Source organism: Anopheles stephensi, chromosome 3, assembly GCF_013141755.1.
Source record: "Anopheles stephensi strain Indian chromosome 3, UCI_ANSTEP_V1.0, whole genome shotgun sequence".
Taxonomy (NCBI): domain Eukaryota; kingdom Metazoa; phylum Arthropoda; class Insecta; order Diptera; family Culicidae; genus Anopheles; species Anopheles stephensi.
The window spans coordinates 3,691,245-3,711,342 of NC_050203.1; the positions used below are offsets into that span (position 1 = coordinate 3,691,245).

The window sequence follows — 20,098 nt, forward strand, 5'->3', positions numbered from 1 at the left end:
TTTCGTCACTGGGAGAGACCGAAAGGTTCACTGCATTCATCCGAGCGTTCATCCGTCACTCACGGGCCGTTTTAGTGCTTCGTTTTTCCACCGCTTACCGGAGTCACGTTTTGCTCAGGTGTTGGACCACAGCTCACGACGGGCTTTTCACTAGCCTTTTCCGCGTGTAATCCGATTTATCAAACTCCGGGGCCACATGGTGCACAGTTTACCTTGAGCAGTGTAACATGTGCCTCCGGAGCACATGGTGTGTATAAGTGAGCCAAACACACACACAGAGTTTCGCTACTGAACCTTCCATGTGATGGGGAGCATGCCGATTTTCCCAGCCGCTTTTAACCCTCGCAGACGACTCATTATTACTGGCGAAGAAAGCAAGGGTTAAGGTGAACCGAATTTGGGGAGCTTCAATCAAGGAAAAGGGCTTCCGTAAAATTCGTTTGACATGGTGATGGGACCCTTTTGTACACCAAATGTCACGATGTCATTTAAAGCTACACAAGCTTCGGTCGCTTTCACGCATTTATGTTCAGCCTGTTCAAGCGAAACGTGTACACGAGCGATAGGGTCGTCGGGAAATGGTGACCATCACGTGCTGGTGCAACGAGTCGCTATTTTGGGCCTAAGCTTGGCTGGCCGGTCAACGTACACACACACACACACACAGGGCCTGGTGGCACGTAAAGACCGCGGCAACGGCAACGCGGACGCGGGCTTGTTTACTTCCCGCGAAAGAGTTAATTACTCAATGTGGTCGCCTTAAAGTGGGCTTAAACTGCACGAAGCAGCTCACGCGTGGCGTGCGTATTATTGTTCACATTTCGCCACAACTTGGGCTGGGGAAAATTCCTACCGAATCTATTGATAAATACTCGGACCGAGCGAGGGAAAAAACTAAAACACAAAATTAAAATGACACACCACAGACAGTCGCCAGTTTTTTTTTTGTTTGTTGAAGGAAAAGCTCCCATTTCACCACCGATCCGCATCCGCACACACTATCCGAACCGAACTGAGGTGATACCTTACAAGTCACGTACACGCAGGGAGCGGGGGGTTGGTTCTTGTTGCTTTTCCTTTCCCCCCGCGTCTTCCAACTTCTGTTTCTTTTGGACACAGTTCCTGATGGTGCGTCCGGTGTGATTAGCATAAGTTCAGGTGTTTTTTTTCCCTTTACTTGGTGTTTAGTGTTATTTTTGTGGTGCAAATGTTTACTTTCTGCGCACTCTTTCGCTCTCTCTCTCTCTCTCTCTCTCTCTCGGTCTCTCTTGAGGTTGTTCGTGTATGGTTTGTAATTTCAACCACAGCTGATAATTGGCTCTGATTCCCGAATCGGTCGAAACGCGCGTACCGCGTGCGGTGCGTGTTTGCGCGATAACAACTGTTATCATCCGGCGAACTGCGTTTCGTGCGTTTGCGGAGAAATGATTGAGCTGGTCACTGACTTATATCATTTTTCCCGTAGAGGTAGCGAAAGAATGCTGTTTAAGTAGTGCTCTTGGGGCTTGTTTTTTTTTTGCTTAAGAACTTAAAATAGCTTCCAGAAGAAAAGAGTCAACTTAAATAATCTAGTTTTTTTACACAAGAAAAATAAATTCTTTCAGCCACAATGAGTTCAGTTGCTATAAATTTAAAAGACTTACAAGTGTTTAAAAATAATCTAGTAAAGAAGAGGGTTTATTTAAAAATATAGCATTTATGGGTAATTGCTAAATTTGAATACGAACTTAAGATAAGGGGGTTTTATCAAGGATTTTACATCCAAAAAGCAGATCATTTCTATCAGAATTATTGCACAATTTAAGGGAATAAAATATTATTTTTCGCTCTCTGTAACACAAGTCTCTTAACAGTTAGTTCTATGAACACTGTTTTTACTCATGTGTTGCTTCTTCTAAAGCTTCTCCACCAGAAAATCAAGAAGATGCTTTGAGAAGCAGGGCCAATTTCGTCCAGACATTGTTGGCGTCACCTCTGGATATTCATTTGTTCTTTCCCTTCTGCTAAGGACAAGCAACTGTGGCAGGAATAAAAAAACTCTTTTCTTTGCACTTATGCTTTGTCCCTTCCTTCTTTTTAATGATCTCCGTTATCATCCTTCACCGGTGGGGGGCCCTACACCCCACGCTGTTATTGATAGTTATTGCATAAGTTGGCTGTCGATTTTTCTCGGGTTCAAGTTCAACGGACGAACGCATGATGTGATTCGGTAATCGATACAGTTTGATCATTAATTATGTATGATGGTCAATTACAGCAGCATCCTTTGCACCGTAAATAACAGTGAAAATATTTACTGTTGGCGAGAGGAAGGTGAAATAAAATGCTTCTCAATCAAAGACAAGATCCCACCAACCAAAAATCAATTTTAAATGCTGTTGGAAATGCCAACATAAATCGCATTCAGTTCCTCCACACAGGCGACAACAATGTAAGAGAGTTTAATATTACTCCCCTTTCTTTGCGAACAGGACTAACCTTGCCATTGCGCATAACACAGTCAAACGTGCGAGATGCAGCCGATTAGATAAGGGCCCAGCGGCAAGAACGTATTGTCTGAGGTCAGTGGAAGTCACGCATTAAGCGCGCCGCAGCGTACTGGGCCGCAGCGATCAGCCTTAAAATGGATGAAGCGTGAAGAAAAATGATCCACAACCGACCGCTTCGGGATTGGGGTTTTGGTCCGGCACACAACCCCACAACTCGAGTTGCACAGCACACCGAGATGCGAGACGAGACTCGTTCAATGCATCATCATTCCCATTACGGTGGTTGTCCCTTTGTTTTTCCCCGCCGTTCTTCATCACTCAATCCTTGCTTCTGCCTCATCCACAAGTGTCGTGGGTTAACTGTACGCTTGCATAATTTCACTGCTCTCGAAGACCACGAAGGAGACGAGACAGAGAGAGAGATAAAGAGCGAGAGCGAGAAAAAACCGAAAGGAATTTAAGTGCAACATGCAGCGAAGCAAGAACATGATGATGCGCTTGCAGACCGAAAGTGAAACGGGCGGGAAATTTATGTTGGAAAGGGCGTCGAAAGGGAAGCGGACAATAACCGGTTCTCCCGCAATGGAAGTGTGCGAAACAGAGAGAAAAAAAAGGGAACTAACTGGATGTGCACTGTATTTTCCCACAGCCGCACGAACATGGCTTTTTTTTCGAGTGAAAAACATAACACAAATATTTTAGGAAAATTCCACGTGTGTTAAGAATTATGTTGACAACAATGAAGTAGCGTGAATAAATTGTTTATTTTTGATTCTGAGAAAGACTGTCGATTTTTCAACGTTACCTTATACCAGGCAGATAAAAATCCCGAATGACCCCTGCATCTCACCTGCACAGAAAAAAGGAAAGGAAATTGTATCAAACACTAAACACCATGCGTCTCCATCACGAAGCCTAATGTATCCGATTTAGAATCGAACGAGATGATTTGAGCGAGAAAATGTTACCGAAAACGATAAACAATAAATAAACAATCCATCACTGTCGAACTGCGACGGCCAACACGAGGGATATGCGAATGAGATAATGTAAATATTGCTCCACACAAAAATCGACACTCCATTCCCGGCGGGGGGTGTTCTGTGCCAGTCCTTAGAAGCATAGCAACATTTGTTACACATTCATCATTGTGGGCGCAAAAACTCACCCATCGTACGATGTCACACGTCACATGCCAATAACCTTCACCTTTTCTGTTTGTTTTGCCTGCCAGCACAGCAAAAGGAGGACGATAAATTGGAAGCTCTTTTGTAAGGAGTTTTGTTTCCAAACGTTCCACTACATTTTATTGTTTAAGTTTGAGATGTTTGATGCTTAACTTTAATATTGAAATGTTTGTCCCTCGAAAACGTACATTCCAAATCAATCTTTATCTCGCTCCCTAACGCTCCAGCAAATAACGAGCAAACACGTGCTTAAAGTCAATGGCTGAACTTGATCGGACAGCGATGGAGTCAATGGCTTTGGATCGTATGGCCGAGGATAATATAGTTCATGGTTCATGCTGCCACACAAATTGCCCTCGAGAAGGGAGCAGAGCAGGCGAAACCGACACATAAAACATTCCAAAACACGGTGCCCGGGCTCGTTCATCTTCGACAATACGATTGTCATAGAGACCGTTTCCAGTGTGTGTGTGTGTGCGCGCATTTGTCTGTATTAGTGTTTGTCGAGAAAAAAACAGCATCCTTGGATCACACAGCATGGGAATGCAAGCTTGAATGGATGGCGAAACGAACACGAGGAAAAGAAATGACCGTCAGCAGCAGCACGGTAAATGATGAAGTGAAGTGAAGTGCATAGCAGAATGGGAAAAATAACAGATGCATTTCTTGTGCATTTCTTCGGGGATAGAGAGAGAGAGAGAGAGCGTACATCTTTTTGCTCGATTGCATAACTCGTTTTGTGGGAAGCAATTTTTTTCTGGCTGTTATTTTGCCGTTTGCTTCATGCATTTTCTTCTTTAGTTATTTTGTGTTTACTTTTCGTTCGTTTTGGTGGGACATATTCATGTTTTGATTTTTTTTTATTTTAGGACTTTAAATTACGAATTAGTTTATCACTTATTAGCTTTTTTGAAGAGCTTTTTTCCCCTTTTTGCTCTATTTATTATTTATTATACTTTTTCCTTATTTATTGGAGTTAAGTTTGAGTTTCATCCTATTTTTCCTTATGTTTCGCTATTTTCTTAGAACAAGTTCTAAGTAATATTGTTGTTTATAGCGTCTAAAATGTTTAAGAATCTAAACTGTTTCATGATTTGTTCATTAGTGAAATTTGTCCTTGGTAATGAGGTCAACAAATTTTTTTCACACCAATAGCCCTACATTTGCTATCGTGTTTAGCCATAAAATTTTGCAAACTCATCGTCTTCCATGCCTGAGCTAGCTCCATACCAACCAAATCTAGGCCATTTCTTCGTCAAGCTCATAATGTCTGGTGAACGTGCGAACGTTATTTCCTATACTCTCTTTCGGTGCGAATCGAAACAACATGTGTGTGGGCGACTCCCGGTGGTGGCAGATTTATGTGCATCGGTTTGTCTCAATTGAGGGAGCGGCAATTTGGTAAGCGGGAAAGGAAGTGGGACACTGCACATACATTATGAATTCTATGTGATTTTAGATAATTAAAAATAAATTTCAGGAAACCATTGAACATAAGCAAGCATTGCGCGCCAATCGCCATCAAAATAGGTAATTAATTTAAAGCTAGCATTTAGCTAGCACGACAGCCAACCACACACGTGAGCAATAACCCCGCGCAAACGAGCGAGCAGTAACACCCCACGGTGTATCAATGCTACGGCCACGGTCATGGCGCCAACCGACCGAGTCACTATCGAGTCGCGATCTTTACGAACGAACCCAAGCCAAGCCCTACGAACTTGCCACCATGACTAGCATTCCTCGCCAACGCTGGTGATATTTTTCCCGTTCCATTCGTTCATTGTGTACACACACACACACACACACACACACACACACACACACAGATATGCACCATGCCATTTCACACCCACGACCCCGTGTCGTCGGTAGGGCAGCATTGGCAAACCATAAAAAAAGGTTCGGAGTGCACACGTGAGAGAGAGCAAGGGATTGGCATTAAGCGAAGTGGAGCCGAGCTTCAAAGTGTTTCCCTCAGCAAGAAAGCGAGTTTTTCCGCGCTAACCACTCTCACCATTAGGAGACGGAACAGCAATTTGGCCCCATCTATCTCATCTGTATCCCACCCACACAAACACACCCACAGGAGCCCGTTTTTTTTGCCACACCGTGCCTTTAATCGGTCTCCAGCCTCTACCAGTTTATCTCGCGCGCTCATGCACAAACCCAGCACCGATCTTCTTCTGGAGGGAGACCGGACCATTTTTCTCTCCATCTGTCGATTGACTTAAAACACACCAACAAACCATTTCTTTCTCCCTTTTGCTGTCCCGTATTTTTTGTGTGTTTGTTTGCATCTTTCTCCCCGCCTACCGACCGTTGTTTTGTGCAGATCCGTCCATCGGCGAGTGCATCGAACGGGGTGGGTCGGAAGGAAGCGAGAGAGAGAGAGAGAGAGAGAGAGAAAGAGAGGACGCAAGGAAGGGGAAATATTTGTGCATTATCTCAAAGGCAACGACCTCCGCCGACCTAGCACAATGCAAAAGGAAAAGTGCAACGGCCAAACACGCAGGAGAAGGAGAAAAACAGCCACACGAAACGAATGCGCAAAAGTGCATTGCCGTACTGATCGGGCGGAAAATGCAGCGTATGTGTGTGTGTCTGTGTGCGTCCAACACAGAGTACTGCCCTAACACCGAAACGTTAGATATGGGAAAAGAAATGGTGGGCATAAAACGAAATCACTTTAACGAAAGCAACGAAAACATTGCCCTCTGACTGTGTGGGGGAGGGGGAGGGAGGCAAAATGGGGATAGAAGAAGGTGGGGACGAGGTGAGACGAGATAAAGTGAATGCCGTTTTTTGAGCAGGCGAGCGATCTTTTTCCGATCGTAGCTTTTCCTCTTTCGTTTGGAATGTTTGCACCGAAAACGGGTGGGTTGGATTCGGGATTGAAACTGGCTGCTGCTGCCCGGCTTGTTTGGCCTAGGTCGTGGGTGTGCAGCATAATGCAATTTTATCCACCATGGGTCGCGTGTGTGCGTGTGTGTGTGTGCAGTAAGGTTGGCGTGTAAATCAATGGTGAAGGGGGAAAGCTTAAAATGGGTTTAAATCTCACTTCCATTAAAGGTCAATAAAACCGGAGCATTATGCTCGAGGAAACATGGAGTGGAGAACGGAAAATGGGGAGCTAAAATCAATTTATGTTCTGCTCGTTCGGGAGTGTTTTTCATTGCAATTGATTTTAAATTTAAATAAATATTGGAAAAGGGTTTTCAAATAACCATCATGTGAAAAAAATCTGAGATTGGATTAATAGGACATAGAAAAGCTCAAAAGGCTTTTATAGAGGATCACCTTACTTGTCATCTCTTGAACTTGAAGATCTCTTGATCTAGATCATGGCCTTTTCTATGTTGAATCTAGTTTCCTCTGAAGTCGGCAACAAGCAATCTGTAGGAGTATGTCAGGCAACATAGACAAACATGTAGATGTCAGTTGCCCAACTCTATAATACTTTCACATCCTCTAGCATCCCAATGATCCAATCAAAAATTTCCTTCCATTTTCAAAGAAGCTCAGAGAAGCGTTTGGGGTATTAAGCTCTATAGGCTGCTTTGCTTTGGTCATGTCACATGAATGACACCAGACGACCCAGCAATTCTTGGGGAATTGCTTCCCATTTTATTTTGTTTCCTAGTACAACAATTACATAACTGTGACTGTGTGTTGATTCTGTTTGATATTTAAGGTGGGAAGAATAATTAAACTTTATTATTAACCCGTTTGATTCGTACCCATCCCCTCAACCGCAAAGTGATGTGACATTAACGGCCACATTTATTACCCCTCGCACAATAACATTGCCCGGTAATTTGTACTCATCATTCCTAAATCATGCAGGTCACACCAGAAACACTGCAAAGAAAATTCAAGTTCAGACATGTCTGACCACCCCAACGAAGCCGAGGCATAAAGCAGTGCAGTGTTGGCACCTGAGATGGAGGAGGGCGCAAAAAATGTTAATGCGTGAAAAATCTCTCCAACACCAGTGCAACACCGGTCGGCATGTGAACTGTCAAACAACGTAAACAGAGATCGCTAGGAACAACAACACAGGAAAACACTATCGGTAGGAAAAACACACTTACTACTACCACCCACACGGTCGGGAATGGCCCCTTGGCGAGGGGGGAACCAGAGAGGGAGGAAAGGTGCAAGATCAGATGCTTCGTCTTTCGTTGCTCTCAAAAATAGAACGTCCTTCAGGCAAGAGTTGCGCGAGGAACGACCCGGTACGAGGTCTTCGGCCATCGAAGGAAGGGATCCGCCACCGGGTGGGTCGACAATTACGAGCGCGAGAGTTCAAGTTTACCGAATTTGTTAAAAATAACGCTCCCCCACAATCCTAACGTTGGCGCTAAACCGCTTCCTCAAACACTCACTCGCACAAACTTACAGAACCTATGCCCTGCTAAGGAAGTTCACCGGGAAGATCTTCGTCTTTGGAGCAATGTTTTGGCGACTCATCGAACGCTCCAGAACGTTCCAAACTCCCAGGAAAGGGGCTGCTTTTTCTCAGCTGTTCAAAGTGCCTAGTCGTTGGAAAACACCGTCCAACAAACAAGGCTCGCGGCATTCGTAAAAGCTTCGTCAGCAATTGTTTAGCCAAGATCCAGATTTCGAGTACGAATGACGTTGCCACGCTCTGTTGACACACGTGCACGGTTTAAACTCTACCACCCGTACCGTTTATTTTGTAACTAGTAACGACAATGCAGACCGTGCGTAAAAGTGAACACAATTCCACAAAACTCTGCGAAAGCAAACTGAACAAAACGGTGGCAAAAAAATGGTAGACACTCTTTGCTCATCTGCAACGCCTTGCCTCCCACGCTCCACGCTGCTGCTGGGGGGCGGTGGCGGCACAGCGCAAAATTCTCGACAACAAATCGTTGTGTATGCTCTGTGGACAGTTATCGAATGTAAACAAGTGGGCAATTAATCAGGTGGCTGTGGGGAGCGAAAAAAAAATCGGAGGACCACCCGAACGCAAACATGGAGGGGCCCGGGCCCGAGATCGCTTGTGTCTTTAGTAGTAGCCGGCCGGGTACTTTGTGCGTCAATTTGGTCAGGTGGAATGGCAGACCGGGTGAAATTGAATGACGTATGAGGGGAGAGATTGGACAAGTGTGAAACCATTTGGACGTGACCCGGTGGGTTGTGCCCAAACCGCTGGTCCAAATAACAAGGTCAATGCTAATAGCTTCTAGAATGAGTTCAGGCGCATCACAGTGGAACGTTCGATGGGATCAGCTGGAAACTGGCTTGCTGTAGGACTTCGACTACTACTTCCAACAGATTATCACCCTCTTGAAAGTCATCCTGAATGTCTTCCATTTTTGATGAGGTAGATGTCGCCAGGTCATGGACGAATCTGTCTGATGAGTTGACGCTAGGTTAAAGATTACTTGAGGTGCTTCATAGAAAACTTGTCCGGGATTCCATAAAACTTGACAAAAAGGAGTTTAGCCGACCTTTTTACTGTGAATGCTGGAACAATCTTTATCTTTTGAGCCAGGAAACCCAACTTCAAGCTTATATCTTAAATATCACCGTGCTTCGCTTATCACAAAAACGCGTTCATTGTGGGCATTTGCACGTCCCAGCATTTGATTTTAGGCACTGTGGTTACGAACCTTAACTTAACGTGCCGAAAGCTGTAACTACCGAGCAAAAGGTCACGTCCATTCGTACCGACATCTTCACAAAAGATCGCTCTATAATTGTTTGGCAAAAGTTCACTTCCTCTAATGGCAAAGCACAACTTCACTTGAAGGTGAGAAGAAACTCTTAACGGTCGGAGTCAATGGATGATATTGAGCAAATACGTAGTGAGTTTCATCATTATAGTATTGATATCCAAACTAAAACAAATAACAAACCATTCAAATACTACGCTTCTTAAGCGGTCGAATAAGGAAGTCGCATTGCAGTTTAAACAAACGCCACCATCGATCGAGAACTAAGACATCTTTTTGTTCGTTAAGTATCAGCCAGCTTTAAATAAACACACATACTCCGATTATATCATCATCAAAAGTCGACCTTTGTCCTCTGAACTTTGGTGCAAATCGACACCCGGCCCGACTGCTGTGTTAGTTCGCCATTAGTTAAGACATTCTTCTCAAACTCAACAAACAGCATTCACACTATCGAGAGCGCCCGAATGGCAAAAACACGACATCGTCGAGCCCTTATCACCACGCTTCACCCACGCCCTGCTGTGCTGCGCGCCCTGATAGGAGGATAAATAATTGTGCGTGTCGTATCGTACTTATCTATTACTTGGCCAGCTGTTTCGGTTGCCTCCGGTGCTGCTGCTGCTGCTGCGTCATTTCAAGCGGCAAAACGTGTGGGAAACGGCGCCCTAATGAGATTCATGATTCGCTTCGTTTTGTCGGAAACCATTTTTTCGGAAGTCCACGGGTGAGATAATTGCTTGCCCGGCTTGCTCCAGAAGACCGGACATGATCATCTAACCTGCCTCTAATCGGACCAACCATAACTCCACCATCATCTCGCCGTCTCTCTAGTCTCATCCACGAACCTAAAACATTGAACTTCGTCATGGTCAACCGATCGCTAGACGGCGCGACCCAGCACTACGCACCGCTGAAATACGACCCACCAGCGTACGCTGCCGCCAGCCTACGGAAGACGACGCAACCGACCAAGCGGATGGTGAGTAAATTCACGATCACCCTCTCGCCCAAACCCTCAATTTCCACCCCACCCGCCCCGATCAAGCAAGTCTCCGTCTCCTCCTCTCCCCACCTTGTAATCTCCAGTCGCTGCGGGCTGGGCCTTCTACTTCTCGCACAATCTGGGTCAAAGACAAGGTTACTGCGTGTGATTTTGCGACCACCACCATCACCACCCATCGCGTCCCACTACACGCGCGATCCTCTCTCACACGCACGCATTGTCGAATGCTCGTTCACTCGCTCGCTCGCTCGTTCGGACGGCACACACACACGAACACTCTCGCGCGTTGCCGCGGAAACGAAAGCTTCCCTCAGCTGGCGCCGACCGTTTTGTTATGTGTATGTGTGTTTTATTTGATTTTTTGGGGGATGAAGAATCGCTTTTGTGGCTTGTACGTATCAAGCTGCACCCCACTTTTCACGGTACACTACGACCCATTCATCATCGCGCTTCGTTTCACTTTCATCTGTGTTCGAATTTTTGATCCCGTTTCTCAACCCATGGAAGGAAAAGACAAGAAGGCACTGGGTGGGTGGTTTTCCATTGCGGTGATCTTTGATGGGAGTTTTTTTCCCTTTTCTTTTTGGGGGGACAATTAATAGAAGAAACATCTCTCTTCACCAAGAGAAAGAGTCTCTAATATTGTTTCGTTCATTAAAAGACGCTTTGCTTGCCGGTGACGCTATTAGCAGCAACATTGTTAGCGTTCGTAGCGTCTGCATTAAAATGTTTCTGAAGCGTCTTTTTGAGTGATCATGAAGAAAGAGAAACCCGAAAAGCTAACCGCACTGCGATGTTGACATTGTTTCGTTGATTTGTGGAACGTTAAATAGAGCCATTTAGATGGGAGCTTATTAAAAACGAGTTAATATTTGTTTCACGCGGTGTGTGAGAAGATTAAACAAACGGGGAAGAAGAAACGATATCAAACCGGAGGGCAGGTTAAGCTTCTGTAAGCAATCAAAACAAATAAAAAGGCAACAAACGCTTCTACAATTTTTATAAATAAGGCTGAACTCTTTATCAAAATTTTTAAATAATCCTTTACTTAAGAAACTGCCAAACAACTAAGGATAAAACTAAGTCAAGGAAATGATAAAAAACATTTCACGTCCTTTGTTAGATGAAGAGTGACAAATTAAACCCACTCTTTAAAAACATGTATCACTCCAATTCTTTAACCTAAAAGCTCCCTGCAGAAAGGCAACGCGAAGCTACTCCTTCTGGCCACAATGTCATCAGGTAACGGATTCAAATCGACGTCTAACCTTCGACTCGAAAGTTTAACTTCACAGTGTGAGCCACCGACCTTCGGTATGCGGTCGGTAGACGGCAAAACAGCTCCACCCACCCAAGATTATGCAAAAATGTGTAAACTGAATCGTGAAGTCGAGCAGCAAGAGTAGCAGTAGGCTCAGTGTGATGTAAATGTGATGGAAAGCAGATCTGACGCGACTGCGTGGGAAACGGGCTTCCGGTAGCAGTAGCTTCAATTACAGACCATTGCTTGGTGGCTCTAAACTTGCCATGCCCTCCACCAGACCATCACAACCAAACGATCACAGCTGTGGATAGCCGTAACGATCGAGCTTATCTTAAGCTGCAGCGTCTTCCATCACGAACAATCCACCCGAACTCGCCCAGCCCCAAGGACACACCGCACGCCCAATTAGACCTCTGACACTTGCCAATTTGTGGCCCGTCTGTACACGCACACGGACGGTGCGGATGTTGTCTGGGGCCGTTCGGGGGGCCTTCAGTCTTCTTCACCATACACACAGACAAAACACCGAATTCGCTGGCAGATCGTCACTCGTTTCGGCGGCGTGGTGGCCGGATTTGCTCAAATAAAAATGGCACCGAAAAACCACCGCACCGGCACGAAGACAAACGCGAATGATGCTGTTCCAGCGACCAACACACACAAACCGACGACGGCGAAATCACGCAAAAATAAATCGAAAGCAAAGCTCGCGACAACGAAGATCACACCAAGAAGCCAAAACCAGCACGCGGTTTATTCGGTTTTTGTGTCACGGTCACGCGAAAAAAGAAGCATCGAAAGACGAGGAAAAGGAAGAAGGCAACCAATGGAGAATGAACAAAAAAAGTCACACACACACACACTCCGAGAGTTGTAGGGCGATCTCCGGGTCCAGGGGGGACCAAGTAGTTGATCAAACATCATCAAGACGACGATCCTGACCGCAGGTCTTCACACACTGTCGTGGGAATTTCTTGTGCTTGTATGATTGGGTACGATCGACCAGAGCTGTAAGAGACAGCGCACGATACGGAAGATTAAAGGCAATAGGTTGCCGCGATAAAATGAGAAGAAAATATGTCCCGAACATCTCCAGACGTCCAGATAATCGGTCAGCAGCAGCGAGTGATGATTGCGTGCGTGCTGTTTGCATTTTACCAAGTATATCTTCGTGACTCATTCAAAGTGGTGCATTACGCACTAAATCGGCCTGAGCGTAAATATTTATGCAATCAATATTGTCCAGAAATCCCATTCAAACGATGTTGCAAAATGATGGCAATATTGAGTAATTTGCTGGTGGGACTTGATTGGTGTGATGCATTGGGAGCATTTCCAGTTACTTGCAGACATTGAAGAACAATATTTTTGTTAAGATACTGTACATCTGTAAGGAGTGGTTCAAATATTATAAATGACTGATAAATTGGAGCTGAACATGCTCACTACTACGATGGTGGGACCGAGTGCATATAGTATACTGTGAGCTGTTCACAAAGAAATACAAACATTACAATGGATATTTGTTTCTTTGCAGCATGCAGCCTTAAATGATATTTCTGATAATAAGTGAATTTAATAAAATGCTTGGTGGGATCATATTTCAATAATTAAACTTTTTTAATACAACCAAAACTCCGCCTTGTGTTAAATTGTTTCCAAATTTATAAAAACAATTGCATCATATTTGTAATCCCAACACACACGACCACCTCCACCGTGAGTGAAAACCGGCTCATTATTTGCAACGGTTCAGTCCAGCCAGAGATCGCACAACGATCGCACACAGACCTCGAAAATCCAGTGCCCGAAGCAGTAATGATATAATCACACACAACGTAACGTGCGATACACCGCAACCACGATGCAAAAGTTTAGATAAACCAAAAGTTGCCACCGGTTTCGTGCAGTATCGAGCGAGTGTCCGGTCTGGCAGAGGAAGCAGTATGACGTACTGCGGGCTACCCATACTATCCCTTCCCGAAGCATAGCCTCTGGCCTCTGGGTGTTGGGCCGCAAGGTTGGTCTGTTCGATGGGTCCGGCGTGCACGGTGCACCGAAAAGCTTCAAATTTCCGCCGTCAATGTCAAACTAATAATCGTTTTGGGTTTACGCAAATGTACGTGCGTGAGCGACTTGGGCGACCCGTCCGTCGTTACGTTGGCTTTGGTGTGTACTGTGCATAAGAGAGCCACAGAAAATGAGAATTGTTTCGTCAAATGAAGCTCTTTTGATTATTTTAAATACAATTAAATATTGGAACATTGCATATACTCTAGTAAGAAAATAGTTCTACAATTTTTCTTATTTTCCTTTCTTGTTTTCATTAATTGCTGGAACAAGCTACGACTTGCTGCTACCGGTCTGCATGCCCACCAAACCAGCTTCAACAACCCAGCTCGACATGCTTTCATTAAGCGACAGCCAGATTATTCAATTGCAAAATATTCCTCACCTAACTGGCCAAGGTTGCGCTGATTGCGATTGCTTGTTTGCCGCGGTACAAGAAGACAACAACAACAGCAACTCAGCAAAAAGTGTACTAAAAAGCTGTTCCTAGCGAGATATGAACATTATAAACAAACAACACGGCACATCGTCTGACACCGAGCCGAGGCGAAATGATTGAAAGCAAGAACATGGCAAAAATAAATGCATTACAAACACGCCCGAAAGAATGCTGTCAGCCTCCAGACCGGGCGCGATCATCTGTCTAGCAGTGGTCTGCGTTGATTTCCATCGTTCGCACGTGATTGATGCAGCGGCGATGCAACTCAGCGCCCCTTCGCGAGCACCACAACTGAAGAGCTGATCGAACGTTCCACATCCTGATCATTTGTTGGGCAAGGGTTCATCTGGCGCCGAAGGACACCCGGTCGGAAGGGACACGACGAGGAACACGGTCGCGAAAACTATTGTCAACATCGCACCTTGTTTGGAAAAATTGTTGAGCGTGCAGCCGATCGCTTGTTATCTGATTTTTTCTCCGTTTCCGCCCGGTTTTGAGTTGTGGCCATTTCCGATAGCCTTGGTAGGTGAAAGAGGAAGGCTCACGCGGTTGGACGGCGCTGAACCGGAATGCAAATCAGTGTGTGGATCGTTTGCAAGGCCATTCAGTTCTGAAACTGTGGTCCACGCTCGTCAAGGTCACGAGGGTTGGAACGATCGTCTAAAAGTAGCTACCATTTACGGAAGGATCACCAAACTATGCAAAGAGAATATTATATTTAGCTACATGAGAACTGTTTTTCGATCACCTCCACAACAAGCATGCTAACGCCTGAATGTATGCAATACTCGGCACAATACTACTTCTCGATTATCTCTTATGCCTCTCGAGAAGACTTATTCCTCCCATTAAAAGCCGAAACATAGCCACAGATCGAAGTTGCGGAAGAGGGAGACAGAGTAAATATTGCAGCAGGATAACCCACAGCCGCAAAATATGTAGGCCATGGCTAATGCCATTTATGTGCGATGCTCGTCCGAAGGCAACCGGGAGTCGCACGAAACAAAAACCGGACCCGAGCAACAGCCAGAGCAAACGCACCCCCTGAAGCAATCAACACGCAACGAGGGCTCACATAAAGGCATCAGGGCGTAAAGCCAATGCAAACACAACAATCCGCACCTCTAAGTACTTCCACTATCCAGACTTTTCTCGCTTCTTCACGCACAGTAAGATGATCGAAGAAAAGATGAAAGTAGTTTAGCTCAAATTTTTTCCGGATAGTCACAGAGTGATACCCGGCCAATGGTAGTGATACGGTGCGTTCAAGGGAGCAAAAGCAACAGCCAAAAGGCAGGCGCTAGCGCGAATTTGACTGTAAAATTCCGAAAGCGAAATCTCAAAACAAACGAAAGTTGTATGCGGCCGGGGCCCGCGTTCAAATTCGGGTTGGCGCTTCTAGCAACACAATGGCGGCACTCACCCCACCACCAGCGCGGTTTTCTATTGCCCCGAGCCGTCCATGACGCACCTTACGCACTTTTTCGTTGCTGGAGGATCGCTCTGTCTCGCTTCGTCTCGCTTAATGTCAAAGCTGTAGTTGGTTTGTCAATTAAAGTGCGTTTTTTTTAACTTCTTCTCTTCATTCGTCAGCCAGCCAGCAACAACGCTCAATTTACATTGCGCACATTGATTTCACTGGCAGGCTGGGACTGTTTCCTTCTGTCTTGAGGGATGTGGCGGGTTTTAAAACTTGCTCTCTCTCTCTCTCTCTTTCTTTCGGTTCAACCTTTTGCGGGGTCTGTTTGAATGTGGTCTTTTTCGTTTTCGAAGGCGAAAGCATTAGGTTGGTGCTGCTACAGAGGCAGGGCAAGGTTTTTTGGTCAAAAGTGCGTGGATAAAACCTTGGCTTTTCGCGGACGCTGGGGCTTCTTTTCGCCCGAAGCGGTTCTCGTGCCATTTGTCATACAATTTGGGGTTTGGAGGTCTAACGAGAGAATCAGGTCGAAAAATCATGGGTCATCCTAGAAAAACTAGTTTTGCCTAGACTTATTTATTCACACTAGACTAGACTAGACTATTTATTCACAAACAAAATGCCCATCAAGATATACGGCCTGACCGTCACCACGTGAAATAACAAAAAATGCCCATCTCTGGATAAAAATAGAGATTTCAAGTACTTCCTCCCTTCTTCCCCAATAGGTGTTTGCATCCCCCTTAACCATGTATATCCTTTCATTAATTAAACCAACAATAGCTCATCTAATCACTTCGCATCTCTCACACCAGTCAATCAACCACTCAAATTCACTTTCGTTCAATCGATCGCGTCCTCCCCCCGTTCATATCACTTTCGTTTGCATTAGCGATGATGATGCAGCTTCTCACAAAACACCACCGAAAAAAAAAGTCCAACTCGAAGCGCAACATTTCGCTGCAAAAAAGGAGGTTAAAAATAGACTTCGCGGCGTTGAAGGAGCAGTCAATGCCCAAGGAAGAAGAGAAGCAAAAAAACAACTTAATATCCAAATATATTGAAATTTCCATTTCACCCCAAAGCTAATGAGGAAGAAAGTAAAATCATCGACCATTTTGACCCTGTTTCATGAGGGGACGGACGGTGTGGATTTTCCTTTCATTTTCGGGCAGGTGTGGTTCGCCAGTATCGGACGATCTCGGGGTGGTGCAGATCGAGCATCGAACTCGAAGGTGTCAGAAACCTCTCTATCGGTTCGGTGAAGTGTGATTTAAAGGTGAAGAGGATTTGTTTGGCCGACTGCTTTCTTTACCGCGTCTGCCAAACCTAACAAGATGCCTAAAGATGGCATCGCTAAAGGCGCTATCCGAGTATCCGAGCGTTGCGGAAGTGGAATCTGCTCAACCGAGTCAGGTGAAATCAAGCAAAACAGGTCTATAATGCTCGTTAAGGAGCCTTTGGCGAAGATGATTTCGAGAGGGAATTCCCATATGATAACACTAATATTTGAAAGCGCTTTATAGTTTGAATTGGAAGATATCGTGAACTCTTCACGTAGTGTTGATTTCTTAAGGAAGTTGCGGTAGGAAGTAGCGCTTGGAAGCCTCGACTGAAGGTGAGTACAACGCTTAGCGTCTAAAATCAATCGGTCAAGGGTTTCGGACGAGTAACCTACTGATCATCGTAAAAAAAACCTTCTTAAAGTCTCGCCTCGCCAAGGTCGCGATGCTCCAGCAAATGCAACGTTCTTACACCAATGCCGTCTAGGCCAGACCGTTGCCTTGAGCTGCGTACAGCTGTAACGAGACTGAGCCTTGTGAAGCACTGCAGCATAAGCTTCGTAGTCGATCATCAGTGTTGGAACAATGGAATGCTACGCACCTGCCTGCCTACTTAAGGAAGGGCGCTACACCATTGACATCGCGGAACATCTTACAAGCAAACAAACATCCTCCAAACACGCAGAAGAATCGGATTCCGTTTCCATGTTTCCAACCGTAATTAAAACACCTCCATATTCAATTAAAGCGTTAGGCTGTGATCATGCTGCTGCTCTCGCATCGATCAAACGATGACGTACGGCACATACGGCACATTGCGAACAGTAGTAGCAGTAGTAGTTGATACCTACATAAACTACCCCTCAAACTCATTCATCCCCCCAGAGCTTGGTCTGTGCCGACCAAGCCAAAACCGAAGGGCATCGGCGCCAAAAGCCGCCAACGAAATAAAAAAAAAAAAATACAGCACCTTCGCGTATCGCGCACTACACGCTACGAAACCCTGCCATCGGTCGTGTGTGTTGGTGAGCGCCACAATGAAACGCGATCTCGCCACGCGTGTTTCGAACAGACCACACAACACAACACACATCATCTCCCGCTTCGGCGGAAGACCGCCAAACCGTGCCACGATGATGATCGTGTGGTGGTGATCATGCTCATGGCGGTGGCGATGAGGAAACCTCCACCGGTGGCGTGGGGCGGAAAATTTAAACTTAACACACTTTTAAATTTCAATAGCAGGCCAGGGTTACCTTACATTGAAAAATAAAATTCATACCAACACCACCGGTTCGGCCGATCTCTCGCTCTCTCTCTCTCTCTCTCTCTCGCTTCTGTAGACGCGTTCTCTCGCTTCGACCACGGTTGATCTTCCGGCGAGTTTGAGGAGGGATGAAGAGTTCAGGTCGACCGACGCGGTGTTGGTATTAAGGTGAGGTGGGGAGGGACAGTTGCATTGGTAAAGATTGACGCAGCGATGCGCAAGACACGCCGAGATACGTACTCTACTACACGCGGAGAGGGTGAGTTTTCGCGGCCGCTTGCTTGCTATTTCGCTTGCACCTCTCTCTGTGTGTGAGTATGTGACCGTAGGACGATTTGTCGCCGAGCAAGATCGAAGTTCCCGATCGAAGGTATGAATGGAGGGTGCGAACTTTACGAGATATATGCAAGATCGTACGCCTGACGACCAATCGATACGTAATCAGACGTCTTCGCGCCAATGGCTGTCTGAATTACGAGATCTTTGCGAAATTATGCGACTGCCAGTTGGGTAGCTCCAGGCACCATGATATAAGTGAAATGTCATCTCGTTGCCTGCCTCGTGTGTGGTACAATCCCTTCACCTCATTAGTTTCGCAGTGTGTCTACGGAACCCATCGGTCCGATTGCGATAATGACAATGCAGATAAAGCCTCCCCACCCCTCCCACCAAAAGCACCCAAGAGCAAGGATCACAAGACGTCCGTTTCCCATTCGCCATTCCGGTGACCATCAAGCTCCAGCAACTTTGCAACGTTGATCGTATCGGGCCGAACACGCGTATCCGTACTTCAGGGTGAACATGTCGGTACGCACCGCACCTTCGCACACGACACACGGCTGTGGGGAGCTTGAGGAGGATTGACTCCTTATTTGGCAGCACTATCGCCTCCGGGGTAACTTCATCAACTAATGCGATACGTGTCCTTTATGTACTGTACCGTGCCCGATGTATTTCATTTTGCAGACATAAATCGACTCCACACATCGACAGATACTGTTCCGCGATACTGGTGGAACTGGTGTCCCGCACCGGTTCCCGATCGGGGAAGATCACTCACTCACCCCCCCGGACCGACAAAACACGCTGGAAGAAACCCCCTTAGGGCTATCGGTTGGGACGCCAATGGACACATCGGAACGATTAGTCAAGTTCAAGTTGCCTTGCGCAAGTTGACGGGCGAACCGCTCAAGGTCTGGCCCGGGTGCGACTTTGCAAAGACATCGTCTTCGGATTGCATAATTTGTGGTCGGGGTTGTGCCTATATAGGTGGTGGAACTTGTACGTGTCGCAGAGGAGAAGAAAGAAGCACACGCACACGTCGGCAGGCACGCTGTGTTAATAGATAAAGGTGCTGGACATTAATCAAAAGTTACATAAATTTCGTACCCAAGCGCACCAAAGGCACGTAAAGATCGTGATAATGGATGCTACTTTAATAGGTGCCTGAGGTCCTCCAATAACTCCACGCTACTCGTACCTGAAAGAGAGAAAGGGAGAGAAAGACAATTGGATTACTTTCTTTGTACATGATCCTTAATCATTCATAGTGTGAAACGATTCTGCGATAAGATCTCCAGAAAACGGGATCTTCTATCATTGGGAAGAGATGTTGTTTCTTTCGCTGCCGTCAACAGAAGCATCTTTGGCAGCCCATTTCCAAACCGTATGATCGTGCTGTATCATGAGTTAAAAATACACTGACCCATTTTTGAGTTTGCTAAAAATAAATGCACATTCCTCTTCCTCCGCTTTATCGCTCCACCGAAACCCGCCACCATCAACGTCGAACTAGACAAAGTAGATAATCATCTTTCCCTTGCGGAACCTTCCGACCGGCGCAACCCACCACACCACCACACCCGCAGTTGGGCAAAAGTCTGTTTAATTTTGCCCCATTTTATTACCCACGGGAAATAGAATATGTCTTCCGTTGCTGGCGTTTGGCAGGCATATAAATCGCACACAACT

General features: G+C 45.8%; 2 protein-coding genes across 3 annotated transcripts in view; one reads left to right on the top strand and one right to left on the bottom strand.

Moving 5' to 3' along the window:
• Nucleotides 1–20,098, bottom strand: part of LOC118510137 (ecdysone-induced protein 74EF) — a 213,471-nt gene that overhangs the window by 179,168 nt on the left and 14,205 nt on the right. The window contains exon 1 of one of the 2 annotated variants that reach the window (XM_036051618.1): nucleotides 3,295–3,311. The exons of the other annotated variant lie outside the window; for it this stretch is intronic. The gene's annotated coding sequence lies outside the window, so the exon portion shown is untranslated. Of the gene's footprint in view, nucleotides 1–3,294; nucleotides 3,312–20,098 lie in introns of those variants that run through there. 2 annotated transcript variants of the gene reach the window in all.
• On the top strand, nucleotides 9,586–15,003 carry LOC118510139. The gene is made up of 3 exons (XM_036051620.1): nucleotides 9,586–10,108; nucleotides 10,216–10,363; nucleotides 13,995–15,003. The coding sequence occupies exons 1-3, from the start codon at nucleotides 10,053–10,055 to the stop codon at nucleotides 14,127–14,129; spliced, it is 339 nt and encodes a 112-aa protein (XP_035907513.1). The 5' UTR covers nucleotides 9,586–10,052; the 3' UTR covers nucleotides 14,130–15,003.

What these genes read in the sequence shown, in the direction of transcription:
- LOC118510139 (XM_036051620.1), top strand. Translation starts at nt 10,053, where the DNA reads ATGAGATTCATGATTCGCTTCGTTTTGTCGGAAACCATTTTTTCGGAA. An exon ending in ATTTTTTCGGAAGTCCACGG is followed by an intron (nt 10,109 to 10,215) that starts GTGAGATAATTG and finishes CCGTCTCTCTAG; the next exon opens with TCTCATCCACGAACCTAAAA. An exon ending in CGCAACCGACCAAGCGGATG is followed by an intron (nt 10,364 to 13,994) that starts GTGAGTAAATTC and finishes TGCTGGAACAAG; the next exon opens with CTACGACTTGCTGCTACCGG.